The 17,897-nt window shown below is 31.4% G+C and overlaps 1 protein-coding gene across 5 annotated transcripts in view; it reads right to left on the bottom strand.

Annotated features, from left to right (window-relative positions):
- Positions 1-17,897, bottom strand: part of LOC107443568 (putative polypeptide N-acetylgalactosaminyltransferase 9) — a 286,844-nt gene that overhangs the window by 15,454 nt on the left and 253,493 nt on the right. For all 5 annotated transcript variants that reach the window (XM_071178433.1, XM_016057485.4, XM_016057486.4 and 2 more), the window contains 3 exons: positions 10,744-10,908; positions 9,615-9,828; positions 909-1,026 (listed from right to left, as the gene is read on the bottom strand). In XM_071178433.1, coding sequence (XP_071034534.1) covers positions 909-1,026; positions 9,615-9,828; positions 10,744-10,908 — 497 coding nt within the window. The remainder of the gene's footprint in view (positions 1-908; positions 1,027-9,614; positions 9,829-10,743; positions 10,909-17,897) is intronic.

The raw sequence follows: 17,897 nt of genomic DNA, 5'->3' as shown, positions 1-17,897 counted from the left end.
ATTCCACAAGGTGCTGATAGGTAGTCTGAGGTATCTGGTACCAAGCGCTTACCAACTGGTCCTGCAATTCCCTCACATTGCGAGGGGGTAGCGTGGCAGCATGAATTTGGTTTTCCAAGTAGGACCACAAATGCTCTATTGGATTAAGGTCAGGTGAATTTGGGGGCCAAGACATGACTTGAAAGTCACTGAAATGTTCCTCTACGATTCGACCCTTATGATATGGTGCATTATCCTGTTGGCAAACACTGTCCCCCACAGGAAAAACTGTTGCCATGAATGGGTGAACCTGGTCTGCAACTACGTTCAAGTAGTAGCTTACAGACGTCAGGGATTGTTCTATGAGGATTATGGGTCCTAATGTGCCCTATGAAGACATTGTTCCTGGGCGGGAAACCATGACAACCTGGGCGAGTCCATTGTTATAGATGGAGGGTGGTCATAATGTAACGGCTCTTCGGTGTATATATATATGACTAGTAAAAGAATACAAAGCATAAAATTCCATAATAATAGAACTTTCTATGAAAGAAACGCGCCTAAAAGCAGCAGAATTTTTAAAAGAATGAATAATTGAAGCAATAAAATATAAAACAAAGGAAATAAAATAAAAATATGGCCACCGAAGACGACGTCTTTAGGGGGTACCAGCTCCGGAAGGCATAGAACAAAACCTTTTCTATTGAGATATGTTTTATATATGTCACCATCGTGTAAAATAAAACTGTGAAAAATTCGCGAAAATGTCTTCAGCGAAACCTAATTAAATTAGATCAGAAGAAGGACATATCGCTGACCGAACACAATCCAAGCACAGTTTGGGGGTAAAGTCATGTTCAATATACATTCTAAATCAAAAAAGTACTTAAATCGTTGGATAAAGAACAAAAAAAAAGATTTATACTTACTTTGAAGGAAAGCTCTAAGTTTTCTCCGCCCCATATATCGAATCCACTGTCATATGTTCCAAGTCTTTCAAAGAATTCTCTATTGATAGCAAAGAGTCCTCCGGCCATAGTTGGAGACCTGAAAGAAAATTCAATAAAATTGCAAAAGCTGGTTTTCTTGTTTCATTAAAATCTGATCGAAATAACTAGAAATAAAGGATTGACACTGATAAGGAAGAATGAAAAATTTTATTGAATTATTGATTTTATATAAAGGGGATGGTCAAATGTATGGAAACACTTCTATACTAACTCATTTTTTCATATTTCTCTAGAAATACGTCGAGAATTATTTCATAGCCTCAGAAGAGTTTTTATTATGTAATTTCTCATAAGTATCAATGAAGTTTGCAGCTTTAAAATTTATAGCAGTGATAAGTTACGAATGAAAAGGAGTGTTTTTTAACATCCTATTATAAGAAATATAGCAATTAGATTGTAACTTGGAATAATTATTTTGGCTATTTATGTAAACCTATAGCTTCTGTTTACAATATGTAATAGATGCTTTCATTCTTCATTTTTATCTTTCACTGTCTATAAATATCCTAGTCTATCCTTGTGTACAAATGTAGTATAATAATATTAAAATCAAAGATATCATTTATACAAACATATTGTTATTGTTCAATAAGTTAAAATTTAACATACGCCGAAGAAAAACGGGTGCAAACAAGAAATGAAAGAAAATTTGAACAAGTGTTTGATTTATACTTCCAAACGAAATTCCAATCAGACATATTTCCAATTGATATATTTTGCTTTGGCTATTTTAATACAATATTAGAAAGCACTCCTTTTTGCAGATATAATCGTGTGAGCTGATGAAAATATTTTTTTTTCCAGAATTTTATTTATTGCTTTTCCTTTTTTCCCGGCTTCTTGTTACTTTTTATTTTTATTATTATTTTTCTTTTTCTCCCTTTTTTCATTGTTCTGTAATTTTTTCCATGTTCTTTCTGCATTTTGAACTTATTTTATGAGTTCTATTTACTTGCAACTTATGCGCAATAAATAGAACTTATTGATTTTCTTAATTTTCTTCGTGTTTTTTTTCGTTTTGTCCTTTTTGTATTTATTTATTGTGCTATAGAATACTTTTAAAAAATGAAATCAAGAAAGTATNTACTAGATAAACTGAATATATATTAGCACAATAATATGCACTAGGTTAATTTTTAAATGTAGTTTAATTCAACTCCAATAAAGATTACATTTGTAATAATACACCATCGTTTATTTTCGTTCAAATATCTAAAGAGGAATTGTGGGAGGTATTCATTCAAATTCCTTTCATGCGATGAAGAAGAAAAGGAAGAGTAATGTCAGCTCGGAAGGTGGATGTGGGAGACTAGTCACATGGTCTGGGAGATGGTGAATATCTGAATATGAATGTTAATACAAATCCCCGTCTTGAGAAGGATTCTTGTTCCGAAACATAAAACAAACTTTCAGAAGAAAAGCATATCTCGTGTTCCTCCCTATTCATATACTTTCAAAAACACAAACCGAACGGATATTTTCAACGTTTTAGTTGAGACATGAGAAGCATAAGAGCCACGTAGTTGGGGAATGTCAAAATATATATTTTCCGCATTTTTCAGAAACATTTTATTTTGAAATAAAAATTCAGTAGTAATGTAGAAATTATAAGACTTTTATGCGAACTTTAGAAGTTAAAATTAATCTCTGAAATATATATATTTTTAAAAATTATAAAAACTACGACATTTTAACAGAATAATATATGATTGTGATAATAATTTCATACAATCACAGCGATTAAAATTTCGCATGACCAATTATCCAAGTAATTCTGAAAGTGTAAATTATGATATCGTGCTGATTTTAAATTAATAGAATAAATTTATAGTTACAGAATAATTTGTAATTATATAAATTAATAGAATAAATTTATAGTAAAAGAAATTAAGGCTACAGAACATTGAGATGTATTCAGATTAATTTTTCTTTATTTATCTATAAAGGGGGAAAACTGAACTACCCTAAACATTATATAAAATCGAAACAAATTTATGGTTTATTTTTCTTTGCTTAATGTATTTATAGAAGAATGCAGTATTTAACTATTCAGCCTGTTTTTCTAGTAATGGTATACAACAATAAAAAAACTATGGAATTGTTTCTTTATTGAGGGCATAATTTCCGATTCAATGCTTTTTTTGTTACTATTCCCCATTATTAATTTTCAGAGATCTCATTCTTAGTTATGATTCATAATAAAATATAATTCCCAAATAAATTAACTTAGAAAACCTCAAGATCAAATATTATTTTTTTTACAACAACTGTAATAAGTTGTGGTTTTCAAAGTCACATTAATCACGCTTTTCTTTTCCTTTTTTTATAACAATTTTTTGAGCTTGAATTTGAACACTGCTTGTAAGTTAGCTACTTATCATTTATGATTTATTGCATCAATTGACGCATTCAAATCAGGTACTTTAACTGATTGTTTTAAAATAACAAGTGCCTACGCACTTACCAACTCAATGCAGGCTGAAAACCATGCATTGAGTATTTTTGAAAAATATAGTCAAACCTTACTTAGGTGAAGTCAAATGGTATAGAATATCTTTTCGTATAAACCAAAATTCATAAAGATCAATAAAACAACGCAACGCATTTCTTTTTCTTTTTTTTTTGTTTAAAAAAATAAATATTGAAACAAAGAAAACAAAAGATAAAAATGGTACCTGTAATGAAATATCCTATGGTCATTTTAAGTTAATCAGTATTTTGCACTAAAAATTATATATCTCTAATAAACATCACTACAACTACACAAATTCCTACACATACAGATACGCACATGACGGCAGTATATATACAGTAATATTCTTGTAAAAATTCATCAACGTTCTCTCATAACTATCAACGTGTCAGAAACCATGCGAAACCCTTACCGAATGACAATCGCAAAACAAAATCACCACCAACAAGGTCAGTGCCTAGCTTCTCACCATCAAAGGACTACGTGCCCACGTGTGTTCAGTAGAAAACTCAGCTAATTTCAGATTGAAGAGAATTAACGACGAACCCGGCAGTAGTTCCAGGAATAAATGCTCTGTCCTCGATCGTCCAGCTACTAGATAAACTGATTGATAATGATGTTAATGCGCCATGCCAGAGTTGGAAAAAATAACAAGTTGCCACATAGATATATCATTTAATAGGTGTGCCAACAGATATAATATTATATAATACCTCAAAATAATCTTAGAGTTTTAAGGTGTCCTAGATATAGTTTAATTTCAGAAAATATATGGTTCTTTATGTCCAGTTAATACCAGTTCGTACCACTCTTTTTTTGACAGTGCTTCCTAACAAACAAACTAGACATATTCCCTTTTGAATCTCAAAGGAATTTAAAACTTAGTAAAGAAATGAAAGCCAAAATAAGTGAGCGATTCGTAGAACAGGACAAATAAGTAAAGAAAATTTCTAGAACACGTAAATCCGGAACCACACTTATTTTCGAAAGACCCCAAAAAGGAATATCTCAATTTATCAACGTCTGTGTAGATCGTCTTTTTAGTGTTGGTTGTTGATAGTAAGAAATCAGCCAAAGGGGTGTCTCTTTTTTATGCTTTTTTTTCTTTTCGGAAATACACGCATTGGCACTAAAAGAACGGAAAATAAGATTAGAAAGTTTCCTTCTTAGAAAATTTCTTTTCGTCTCTTAGGTGTTGGTCAACGATGTTTTAGGTTTAGTGACAAGGGGATGGTTCTATTAATGAATGGTTTTCAGATGTATTGAGCTATTTTTTCTTCCGGAAAATATCTTTTATTTCCTTTTATTTCCTTAAAAAAATGTTATATGTAAAATCGGAAAATTTAGGGGGAAGTATAACTTAAAATTTGAGAAAACGTAATTTTTCTTTAAACATAAAATACTCTTAAAAATCAGTTCCACTGTTGAATGCCATACAGACAGTGAAATAACAGGTGCACAGTGCGCCTAAAAAACGGGGGACCATACCTCCCAGATTGCAACTACCCCTATATTTTGGGGGTCAGAAATTTGACTACTTCGGAAAAAAAGCCTGTTTATTCAGAGAAAGTGAGTTTTCGTCTTTGATTTCGTAATTTAAAATATCACCTGCCCATATTGGTTAGCAAATTTGAGGTCATCCCCTCGACCCAATAAGATTGAGTCCAAGAACGAGAAATTCGGTCATAAGATCAAAAGTTATTCAGGGTGGTCCGTTTTTTTTCGTTCTGTACACAGTGTAAATTTAATACAGCCTCTTTTAAATTTAAATTGAACCCTCTACTCACTCAAATTGAGCTATAGCAACATGTTATCAAGTATCAAAAGTACGATAATTTTGCTCAGCGTCATATTAAAGTTGCTGACAACTTGAACGATGTTATCGTTCAACATTCGAAAAAAACTCTAACAGTAAAATCGAAAACAGAATTTTTGCACTCTTTTTTTTTCAAGTTGAAACAAAATTAGACATGAATAAAGAAACTTTGTGATGATATGTTCTATCAGAAAAACTAGAACTGTGGAAATAATAACACAAGAAAGACGGATTAGAGCTTCTTGATCATTCTCCCTTTTTGTTACTCTCTAATTTAGAAAAATACTTACTGAAAGAATTGAGTATTTCTGACTTTTCTTATTTTGATACAATTTAAGTGCCTATATAATCATTCATGTGTTAGCCTTCTAGGAACGTAGATACAGGGAGTCCATAGGAGCAAATTTTAAAGCGAGGTAGGGGAAATCACAAGGATCAAAGAATTGCATAGCAACCCATGACTGGAAACGTCATGAGAAATGGTACGACAGGTGCAAAAAACAAATAAATACAAGACTGAGATCAGCTGAAATATTTATGGATTAAAAATTATAGCATGTGCTGTGATAAATAATATTTGAAAATCTTACAAAAGGGGTTCAAAATATCCATCATTGTTGGCGATGCGTGCGTTACTCCCTCGGGCCAAGGATTGGAGAACCCGCTCAAATACATCTGGATTTTGTTGAATATTCGCAGCAGCATGAACGATTCCTGAAACCAGATCAATTTTGGAATTTGCAGGTGCCAATGAAAGAAATCCATGCTGCTTAAGTTAGGAGAGTGTGGTGGCCAGAGAACCGATCAACCACACCCAATACATCTTTTGAACAACGCCACCTTGCCGCGAACGAATACTTCTGACCATGGGTTGCTATGCGAATCTGAATCCTTGTGATGCGCCCTACATCCCCTTAAAGTTTGTTCCAATAATTCTGGGGACACAATGCATAGAACCTCATATTCATAATCACGTAATGGACTAGATCAGACCAGGGCTAAAGAGAATAATAGAAGGGCTAGTTCACTCTGCTCTTAGAGCTGAAGCTACGACTTCCCTCCTCATGACGTCACTGTGTCCACAGATCTCGGAGATCACAAGCAAAGATATGATAACTTTACATCTTTCTCTTTGTAAAAATAAGTTATACTTTTTCTGGTTATATGTCTTCAAACTTTACGTAATTAACACATTATTTCCGTTCATAAACATAGTTAAAAAAAAAACTTTCTTGGTTATTATATTAAAAAAATACCATTTTAAACTTAAAAAAATGCTTTGCTAGTTGGTGAAAATAACACGATAAATACTTTATTTTAAAAAGTTCAGTTTTAACTTTAACTATTAAGAAAAATGAAGGCATATATCGACACTTTTTTTATCTACATATTCTTTTATAACGATAAGTTAAGTTAAATTTAGAATCCCTGATTTTAAAATATGTCGTTAATAGCAATTTGTTCATACTTAATCATTAGGAAACATCAACCTTAAACGCTAATTACTGAAACAAAATAATAATTTAGGTTCATAATGACATTAGAAATTTTACAATTGTTTATAGACATTTAAATTTACGATGATATAATTTATAGATATTTAAATTGAAGAGAATATAATTTTTAAAAAAAATCATAAATATTTAGAATAACTACATTAAAAAATATGTTATGAAATTAGGAGAATTTCAACTATATACTATATATTTTATTTATACTTTTTACTTACATTTTAATTTTCTTTGACTTTATCTATTTTTTAATTCTTTTCACCTGCCTTTCTTTATGAAGTAACGAGGCGGTTTCTATTTAGATAATGAATTTTTATAAAAGTTCTTTACGACAGAATAAACGTATTGCTGTTTTATATTAACTGTGTCATTTCGGAATCCATTCTTTACATAGTTGTTCATTTACTTTAGGGAACACGCGAAAAATTATACTTTTTCCTTTTGTTTTTATATCAGAATTTTTGCAAGTTGCAATCGCGCAAACTGGCATTTCGATAAATAGAAAGCATATCTTTTTCTTCACTGCAAAAACTGAGGAAAGTCATTATAGAAAATAACAAATGTCTTAGAATATCTCGCACAAATAAATGATCCAATATTAGTTAGAGCTAGTAAGACCAAACGCTCCGTTCTTGAAGTAAAAGTGCGAGCTTTGCGCCAAAGTGACGTCACTAGAGTGACGTCGGAGGATCGGCGCGGCGAGAGATACTTCAAAGGAGTGAACCAGCCCTTCTATTCTCTTTAGCCCTGAGATCAGACCCTAAGGTATTTTGGCATGTACTCCATAACTATTGGTAGGTTTGGTTATAAAGTAACCTTTGGTAGCTGTAAGGTGTCCTAGATCCATTAAAAAAGGAGAAGTATTTCAACGTATTTTTATTATTTATAGCTCAATTATTTAAGAAACTAATGTATAAGCGATATGTCGGCTCTATCGTTTATTTCATCATATATTTTAATTAACCAAGTTGAATAAAGTACCATAGGATTTTGATGATTGAGTCTGTAATAATTATTGTTATTAACTTAATTATGATAGTAGTTTAAGTTTTCGGATGTCTTATTGATCTACTCACAAAACACAAGGAAGGACAACACTGGCCCTTTCAGACTTTCTACGCACGCAACAATGTTCAGTCTTCCTAATGTTAATATTTTTTACTTTATTTTCAAACTGAGTTCTCTAGATGCTTAAGTACTGGATAAAAACCTGACTAGGATCTGTAATTAATTTTACGTTTTATTTTCACTAGGCCTTAATTTTGTTTTCAATTAATTCGATATGTGTGCTAGTGAAGAAAAACGTACGAAGGAAATCAATCTATCAAGGTGAAGGAAATCATACTAAGTTCTCTTCTGTTCATAAAAAAATATTGAATCTATCTCATTAATAAAACTCTTCTTCTTTTCGTATTTTTGAATTATCGCTCCTTCGGACAGAAAATGTGAGACTGGCTGCTGCTATGGAAACAAAAGTAAAACCATTTCAAATGGGGAAAAACTGTAAAACTCTTCCAGTTTAAACCAACATGGAACGGTTGAATCCATATCCTTATTTGAAATTATCAGAGTAGCAACCAGTACGCTAATCAAGTGTCGGGAGGAGTTTTTGTGACAGCCGGACAATGGCTAGCAGAACGACTTTTAATTCTAACATTTCCAAATGTAAGAATATTTCATTTTTTAGATCACCCTCCAAATCACTTTATTCTTTTATTGTAAACAGAAATTATAGCTTTTTTAAATTTTTATAATATGAACTTCAACATACATAACTTGTTTTTGTGAATATAATGTTGCCTTATAGCTGTTCGTAAGTTGAAAGTTAAATTATGTACACGTGGCTGTGGAATAAGGCTTCAAAATGAAACAGCAAATAATACGTACGAAAGGTATCAAGAGTCTTTTAAGAACATTTGACATCGAATGCTATCCGGAGCAGCAAGAGAATCCTTTATATTATATGCTTATATATCATAGAAGGGTCATACTGACCAATTTTCTAGCACCGTCATCTTATCTGACTCTAAAGCAGCATTTCTTGATATTAATTCTCCACTAATTCCCCAATCCATCTCCATTCAGAAATGCACTGAATGTCTGAAAGACCTGACACTAAAAGGCAAGCAAATCTTCCTCCAGTGGATCCCGGGACATTGCGGGATTTGGGGTAATGAAAAAGCTGATTTCTTGGCCAAGAAAGGAACAACTATTGCCCAAGCATCTCGTTGCTCCATCTCTCTGCACTCATTTAAATTGCTGGTCCGAAACCAATTCCCGAACATGCTCTCAGAGAATTTCCATGAAAGCAATATACACAAAACCTGGTTCAACCATATTTTAACTATCCCTAATCAGCCCAGGTTTAAGGCAGTTGCTCTCTTCAGACTTGTAACGGGCCATGACTGTCTGGCCAAACACCTTTTTAGTATAAACATTTTTGACTGTCCTAAATGCAAGCTCTGTCGCTTTGGAGAGGACATGGATCTGCCCCATATTTCCGTCTGTCCTGCCCTTATCTCCACTACTGTGTGTGGACGCTACTGGGAGGCTAGGGCCCGTATGGGCTAAGCATATCACTTTGCATTCTATTCTATTTATCTCTTTTTGTCTTGTTTCTCTTGTTATTTTATCCTTTTTGTTCCTTTAAATTGGCCTGCCATTGGAAATAAATAGAAAATTTTGCAGAAGGGCACGCATACAACATGCTTGAGTGCTGAGTATGAATAAAATACTTTCGAATGATTCTTTTGTATAATACCTTCGCATATTACGTATGATTGCAGCCTGTGTACAAATAGATTCAAGTGCATATTTTTACTCACCACACTGGCTCCCAATGGTTTTTTCTTCTTTGCATTTCTCTTTCGGGCATAACGTGCCAATTGAACTGTAAGTTCCAATCAAATCCTCCCACGTTAACTTCTCCAGATTCTCGGAAATAGTACTGAAACGTATCGTCATCAATGACGTCAATCACCGGACAAACTACAGTCGTCGCATTATTGTGAATTCTTTGAAGTAAGGGTTCTAACCAACCTGAAATGCATAAGAAATAATCTGGATCAACTTGCTCACATTTTTAACGTCAAAATATGTTTATTAGTTGCAATATTATAACAATAACTGATAAAATGTAATGCTAATAATATTGCATGTATGGGAAAGTCCTAAAACAATATAATCCAAAAGTATGAGTTTTCCTAAATAATGTAAGATCGATGAAAGTTTTCTTTTAATTTTTTTTTACAATTATTATTTTACAATTATTTTTTTACTATTATTTTTTTTAGGATTATTTTTTTTACAATTGCAATTAGAATGACATATAATAACGCTTTGTCATTCCGTTATCAAAAGAGCAAATGTGTTGACCAATCTTCAGCACCATATTAGGTAAATCACCGTTATCCCCACAATAAAAAAAACATATAGTAAAGAAAGAAGAAGCAACGAATATCCATGCCTCTGACAGAGATTCAAACCTGGGACCTTTCTAACATGAGGTCAGCTCCTTGACCAGAATGTAGGCAGCTCAGTAAATCAATTAAATTAATTTCTAGAAAAACATTTTGACATCTTCATGTAATCTTTTGCAGTTACTATCCAATCCAGTTCAATGAGGATATTTCTATGGTCAAAATGCCATATTTCTTTTAGCAGTTAGGAAATATGTTTTTTTCGAATGTGTAATGTAATAATAACTGTAATAATATAAAATGTAATATAATGACATGTATGTAATGTAAAACTTTTTTTGTATTGTTCAAAATGTTAAAAAAATAGCCTCAGTCTTACAAAACAGTAATGCGTATTTCAGACTTAGTAATACAAGTTACTCAAATATTTTAATACAAATCACTACTTTAAAAATCATAAAAAATGTGGTCTTACAACTTAAACGAAATAACAGTAGTTTAAAATATAATGTTAGAGATAGTTTGTATTGATTACCAGGTGCACATTCACAGTGAGAGTCCAGATAGGTCAGAACTGGTGCTTTGGCTACAGCTGCACCCATAAGACGAGCTCGAATTAATCCTTCTCTCTTCCTAGCTCTAACTATTTTCACTTTTCCTAACGTTTCAGCATAGTCTTCCAACGCTTTCCCTAAATGAGCTGAAATGAAAAGAAAATTTTTATTTTAGACATTTAAATATATTAATATTTTTTATAATGCAATGTTTAAAACGAAAAATATCAACTACCCACTTAGATATCAAGTAAGATCTTAATGGGTTTTATATCTTATTTTCATATTGTTATAAAGTTAATGTTATGCGCGAGCTGCAGACGATAATATTTCAGAAGAATTTGTACAAAACTATATCCTTTCTAAATGGCAAAAAGTAAAACATGAATTCCTGGTCTTTTATACTGACTATTGGTATTGTTTTTATCAGAAATTCCGAAAAATAGCTTGATTTGAAAATTTTCAACTATTCAAGCCAAATTGAAGAGAAAGGAATTGAAAAATTATTGTATTTGATTTGAAATCTGAGCAATAAAAATGCCTCTTCATATTATTATTATTATTATTGTTGTTATTATTATTATTATTATTATTATTATTGTTATTATTATTATTATTATTGTTGTTATTATTATTATTATTATTATTGTTATTATTATTATTATTATTAACAGATTAGGGTAACAGATCGACCATGTTTATCTCAACAGACGTTATGAATATGATACAAAGCGTATCATTATTCTTAAAAAAATACTTGTTTTTTTTTTAAATGTATATTTTTAATTATTGCCTTTTATGACTCATTGCTGCATATTTCGAAAATTTGGAAGATAAATTTCGCGAGTTTTGGCCCATGAGAACTTTATGGAATGCCCTCGCGGGGTGAGTGGGTTTTAAACAGTACATCTAAGATACACATTTATATAAATTAATTGAAACAGTGTAAATGGTTTTAGAAAGTTTAATCATATGACATTTGCAATCCGTAGAAAATTATGAAATATTCAAAGAACATTGCAGTGTAAAAAGGAACATTATCGAAACACGAGGAAAGTGTTTAATCCGAAAGTATTGTAAATAAGAAGGTATTTCAATATTCAGTGTTTAGACATCAAAAAAGGTGCTTCAATAGAGTACAGACATGGTCATATGTTTGTTTAGTGTAGAATCTGTGTTTTCCTCACGCTGTTTTAACTTGGCCCAACTGCAGTTCGAATTTGAAATAAGTAAAAATCTTAAAATCATTCATGTTGAATTAAACTTTCTTAAAATTTAATAAAACTATGTAGAATGCTTTGAAATTAACTTTTTATAGTGAAGTGTAACATAGCAGGCCACCACGAGGTGTCCTCTTGGTAATGCTAAATCTGCTACAGCACTGTTACTTCTCCAGTGTTTATCATGTGCTTCTTTAGACTTTTAACTGGAAATGACTATCTGAGGCCTTAACTATTTAGTATCGGCGCACCCGATTCACCTGACAGTTCTCTTTGTGACTCTGGTCTTCCCTTGCAAAAATCTAACGTCTTTTTGAGGTTTAATTGATATTGTTTTGAGGTTTGTTCGAAGTTGACCTCAAAAACAACTTTACAAATCCAAACACTTAAGGCGTATAATAAAGGTGTATGAAGTTGTTTTATTTATAAGTGAAGTAGTTTTGAGGTTGATGGAAATCTATTTTAAAGCAACCAGTTCAGGGAAGTTGTTTTTTAGATGCCTAGATCATTTTTTAGTCACTTCAAGCAACTAAGTATATTTGAGATGTGAATAATTTCACTCGATCTCAATGAAAAGATTCGCTGAGCTATACATGGATATTAATTTTATGAGGTTTAAATGAGGTTTAAAAAGTTTATTAAAGTTTATTAATGAGGTTACTTTGGTTCTAAGCATAGCTTAATTACCTCAGGTGTATTCTATTTTATTTTATAACCGACCGACTCATATAACCGACTGAAGTGGCTGACTTTTTGCATAATATTTGCTTTTCATGATCATGGATTTTATTTTATAACCGTTGTTGAACAGCCGACCAAAATTTTGGGTTTACGGCTACTAACGTTCAACTTCGTAGCCTTGTAACTTTGAACCCAATCTAGAAGACAAGAGAACTCTCGGATCAAATATTTCGAGACATTTGCTTTTTTGGAAGTCTTCTTGATAGAACTAACCCGCATTTACGTTACAGGAGGGGGGAGACCACGATAATCTCCCACGGTTAGCCTGACGGCAAAGGGACTCTGACCCACGATCCGTATACCACTGAGGATATTTCACTCCAGAACTGTGATCGGTGCAAGCCGGATGCGGATTCGTATCGACCAGACATCGCTGGAATTCGAACCCGGTTCACCTTATTGGAAGGCGAACGCTCTATCCCCATCGCGACTCAAATGTTATGCATAGTCCGGTAATCCTCAGATGTATTTATGACATCTGTTGACCTTAAAACAACCTAAAAAGCACCTTACTTTTTCGTAAGTGTTCTTATGACTGCTGAACACTTAGACGTGTGCCCTGCTCTTCTGAATTTTAACCGTACAATTGAAAAACATAGGAGGACTCATGCAGTAATGACATAGGTGCTTTTGTTTCTTAAAGTGTGCCATATTTTCAAAATACTTTTCATAATTTATCTAGAAAAATATTCATATCTCGTATGACAAAAGAATAATAACGCATCATTTATGATCAAATGACATAAAATTCATTAATTAGAACAAAGCAAAATATGGTGGCAATCGAGAAAAAAATTCCTCATTGAAAATTTTACGATTTATTCAAATGATTCAAACACATTCTGATAATAAAAACGAACAAAAAACTTAAAATCGATTCCCCTTTAACCCAACTTAACTTGTTAACTATTCAGGATAAATTTCCTGTAATGTTTACGATAAGTAATCATTAAAGAAAACTTTTACTTTGAACTTTCAAAAGTAACGATTTCTAATAGTTTAAGTAATACGGGAAGATAAAATACAAATAATATTTGACATCAGTTCATATGAGATGTAAGTATCTTTAATGGATTTTCATTACAGCAAATAATAATTATTGTATATGTAATAGTTAATAAATCGTGAATTATGATATAAATGGTTGAATGATAACATATCAAATAACCGATATTTACTAATTTAATATTTAAGATTGGTATGATTTATAAATTTTAAAACATTTATTTATTTAGAATTTAACATCAAAATTGTTCACAACTGAATACAGATTTATGCAACATTTTTATTTTACCTCAAAATTTTCAACTTAAAAAACTTTAAATTTAGTTTTTAATTTGGCAAGAATTCTTTATTCAGAAATATAAATCACTGCATTTGATTTTGATAGGGGAATACAAAGTAAGTACTTGAGTATTTTCAAACATTCAGGATTCAGGAATATTAAGGAGTATTTTCAATACCGAAAGAGAAAGCAATGAGGTCTACTCCCAAACTTTTTAGACAGTTAAGAAGAGAAATTTAATGTTGAAATATCAGAGTATTGAAAAGAATGAATGAACGTTGTTGAAGAAAAGAATCTTTGCAAATAAAGATGGGTTATTCTTAAAATTCCAATTGCTATTGGAGTATCCATTACAGAGTTTCGAGAATTTCCTTAGGGCTGAAAGGTTGTTTTCCCATTTCTGAGAAGGCAAGTTTACCATGGCAATTGGTCTAATAACTCTTTTGTCTTCGGAATCATGCTTAAAACTAAAAAATAATGGTAGTAAAAGCACTTTGCATAAGTACACTTTTGTAAACTAACTGCTTATCAATGATAACTAAAAAAAAAAATTAAAAACAATAATTACCAATGCAAAGAAACGGAAAAAAATTATCCCAAAATTTGTTTATTTAAATCAGAATATTTAAGAAACAGGATTAAAGAACTTACAAAGTCAATGAAATGAAATCAAAATTAAATTATTGAAAACTAAGATGTAGTAAAAATGAACTGAATCTTTATTTATTTAAGAAAACATTGCTAGGAGATAGGCACAAATGAACTTAAAGTTTGTTTATTTGAAACTATAGTGTTGTGGAATGGACAAAAATTAACTCAAAATCTATTTGTTCTAAACTATAAATTTCAGAAATGGGTAAAAATGAACTAACATCACTATTTATTATTATATTATTATTATTAAATTATTTATAAACACTATTTGACTAGGTGAAAATGAACTCAAATTTTTTTTTCATTTAAAATTACAAAGTACCGTGAATAATAAACTAAATTACTTCATCCGTTAAACAATATTATTGTAAGTATTAAAAAAGACGATAGTTTGTATGCCTGAGCTCTTAAAAAGAGCACGGCAATCAATAAAGTCTTATAGGATTTTTTAAAAAAAATTTAGAATTCTTATCGAATATTGTTCTCGTAATTCATCTAACAACCTATTATATAATATTAAAGTATTTTTTCTTCATATTTAACTACTTATATTTACTTTTCATAAACAATTTCTGAAGAAAATCAACTTCCTTTCAAAAATATCACTTTCGCATCAAAATGAAGAAAAACACGCTTTTTGTAAATGTCTCTGGGGTAAGCAAGAAACGAAACTTAGCTAATGGACCTGGAACAGCTAAAAGTAACAAAACAAAGGAGAAAATGCAAGAAAATTGGCTGGAAATATACGAAGAGTGAGGTAAGAAAAAAGTAAATAAAAAAATCGGCAAAATGAAGAAAAAAAAATAGGGCTATGAAAAAATGATTAATATCGATAGAAGTGCTGTTATTGACCTACGGCTGTCAAGAAAAAGAAAGGTGAAAACTTTGGAAAATAATAGGAAGTTAGGGATTGGATGGAAAGCAAAACCACCTTTTTCACCCTCTTCCCTCAAATCTTCATTTTCCATTAAGGAATGAATTTTTTTTTTTTTTTTTTGGGGGGGGGGGAGAAGAATTTCCGTTTTCAATATCATATCTCGGTAATTGGCGAAAATAGTTTGAGAGCATAATGAAAATATTGAAAAATTTAAATTCCTTGTGCACTTTACATCAGAGGAAATAGTTTTTGTATTACGTTGAGGCTATTTATTCAAAATATTATATTTATTATTATAATTAAATATCATATAATATTTTTATAATATTTCTTAATTTTCAAAATCCTCTGGGAAAAAATGGAAAAGATAGGTACGATTCTTATAATGTTAAATTGTAAATGAAACATCTCTTTTTTTAAATTCCGTATAGTTTACATGTTTTAAAATAATATTTTCGAATCCAAATAATTTGGCAAGCAGTTTTGTATTAGAGGCTTAATAAGTACTTAAAATATCAAAATATGTAAATTCAAATTTTAATTCCTGGATTATTTGAACTTTATTTCGTTAATAGTCGAACATTATTAGTCGCAAATTCAGAAATTGGGTTGGTTATTCAACGCTGGTAATAAAATAAAATAAAATGATTAAAATATAAGTGGATTAGTAAAGCCTGTTTTAAATACAAAGAATGTCACAATGATATTATTGAAATTCAGTTTTCAACAGTTTACTGACGAATAAAGAAATATAACCGATAAGCTTTAAAACTTTTTTGCTTTATATTTCAGTGAAAAAAATTAATAATTAAAAGTGTTTGAATGATAAAATCAGTTTATACTAATCTTCATCAGTTTTTTATGTATTGAAATGTTAATTCCCACCTTAAAATAAATCTACAATTTCATTTAACTCCTCACACTGTTTCTAATAAAAGAGCTGTCCATTTCTGATCTTAACCATTAATTTACCATTCTCTCAAAATCATGGTCACTGCACATGTCAGCCAAATCATTCAGATATCAACGCCCCCGAAAGTAGAAGAATCAAACTATCGTCTCGATCTCATTTATTTTGCAACAAAAGCATCTTTACACGTCAAGAATTCCTGAACGGATACGGATTGCACTGGATGCCAAAGAACCAATCCCACATTATCATGTATTCCGGATGTGTTGGCGAACTGCATATTGATGACTCTGACAAACCGAAGAAAGGATCCGTAATGGTGAATAACTTGGCGTAGAATTTGGCAGAGATATTCTCTCTCTTTCAACACTCAAATCCTGCTTTTTCGAAAGATAGAGTTCTGAGGGACTTAGATTTTGATATTTAAATCGATTAATCGAATGAGAGACTGCGGGAATGAATAAAGTTTATTCAAATGTAATATATACTTCGAAGTTTTTGGCGTTATATATAATTTTTTTATCAAATACTATATGTAATGTTTTTTTTGTGTTACATAAAATTTTGTAAGAAGTTCTTTATATTGAAATTGCTGAGTGCTTGTCTGGTAGTTAATTTCCGTAAAATTAGGAACAAGCCAAATTAAATAGTCAAAAAATTAACTAATAAATAATTTAAACTAAACTCTTTAAAGTGACTTCGCATATTTCCCAAAGCCTTCGCCGTTTTGATGAAACTATTCCTTAAAAAGCTTTATGGAGGCACATTTTGTCAATTTTGGGAAATTATTATCTTTACTTGTTTGAGGAAAGGAATTTTGTTGAAATCAACACATCTATTTAGCAACTGGTTATTAATAACTATATCATGCAAATTTAAAGAGGAACATTTAGCACTCAAATATAGCCAGCAATAAAATACAGTAATCCTGTTTTAACTACATGTTATCCATATTAAGGAGAGATCGTGCCATCAAAAAAATAAGATTGCGCACGACTATAGTTACTTGTAAAATATATCAATCTAATGTTGAATCTGAAATTTCAAAGTAGTAGAAGTCTCTTTCCTGCCACACTGGTATGCGGACAAAGAGCCGGGCTCTTTGTTTGATCTTAACCGTGACAGAGCTTCACAAACGGCATTTCCAAAATTGGCAAGTGGACACACAAAGAGTCTCTCGTTCTTTGAGAACAGGAAGATCTTTGCAGCCTGCTCTAAATGTCAACTCAGCAGGCCTCTGCAGAGCACATCCTGAACTGCTTGGGTCCTTCCGGGGAAGATTTATTCACTTATCTTCTTCTAGTTCTCGAATTCTAAGAGCTAACTGCCTAATGTTTGTCTAAAGTAAAAACTCCTCTATCCATTCGTCTGGAACAGTGACGGTGACTATGGTAACGAGGTATAACTATTCCAAGTAGGGTTGAGGGGTCACTGTTAAGGACAAGTTT

This window comes from Parasteatoda tepidariorum, chromosome 1 (genome assembly GCF_043381705.1).
Source record: "Parasteatoda tepidariorum isolate YZ-2023 chromosome 1, CAS_Ptep_4.0, whole genome shotgun sequence".
NCBI classification, from domain to species: Eukaryota; Metazoa; Arthropoda; class Arachnida; order Araneae; family Theridiidae; genus Parasteatoda; species Parasteatoda tepidariorum.
This window is presented reverse-complemented; position numbering and strand designations above follow the sequence as displayed.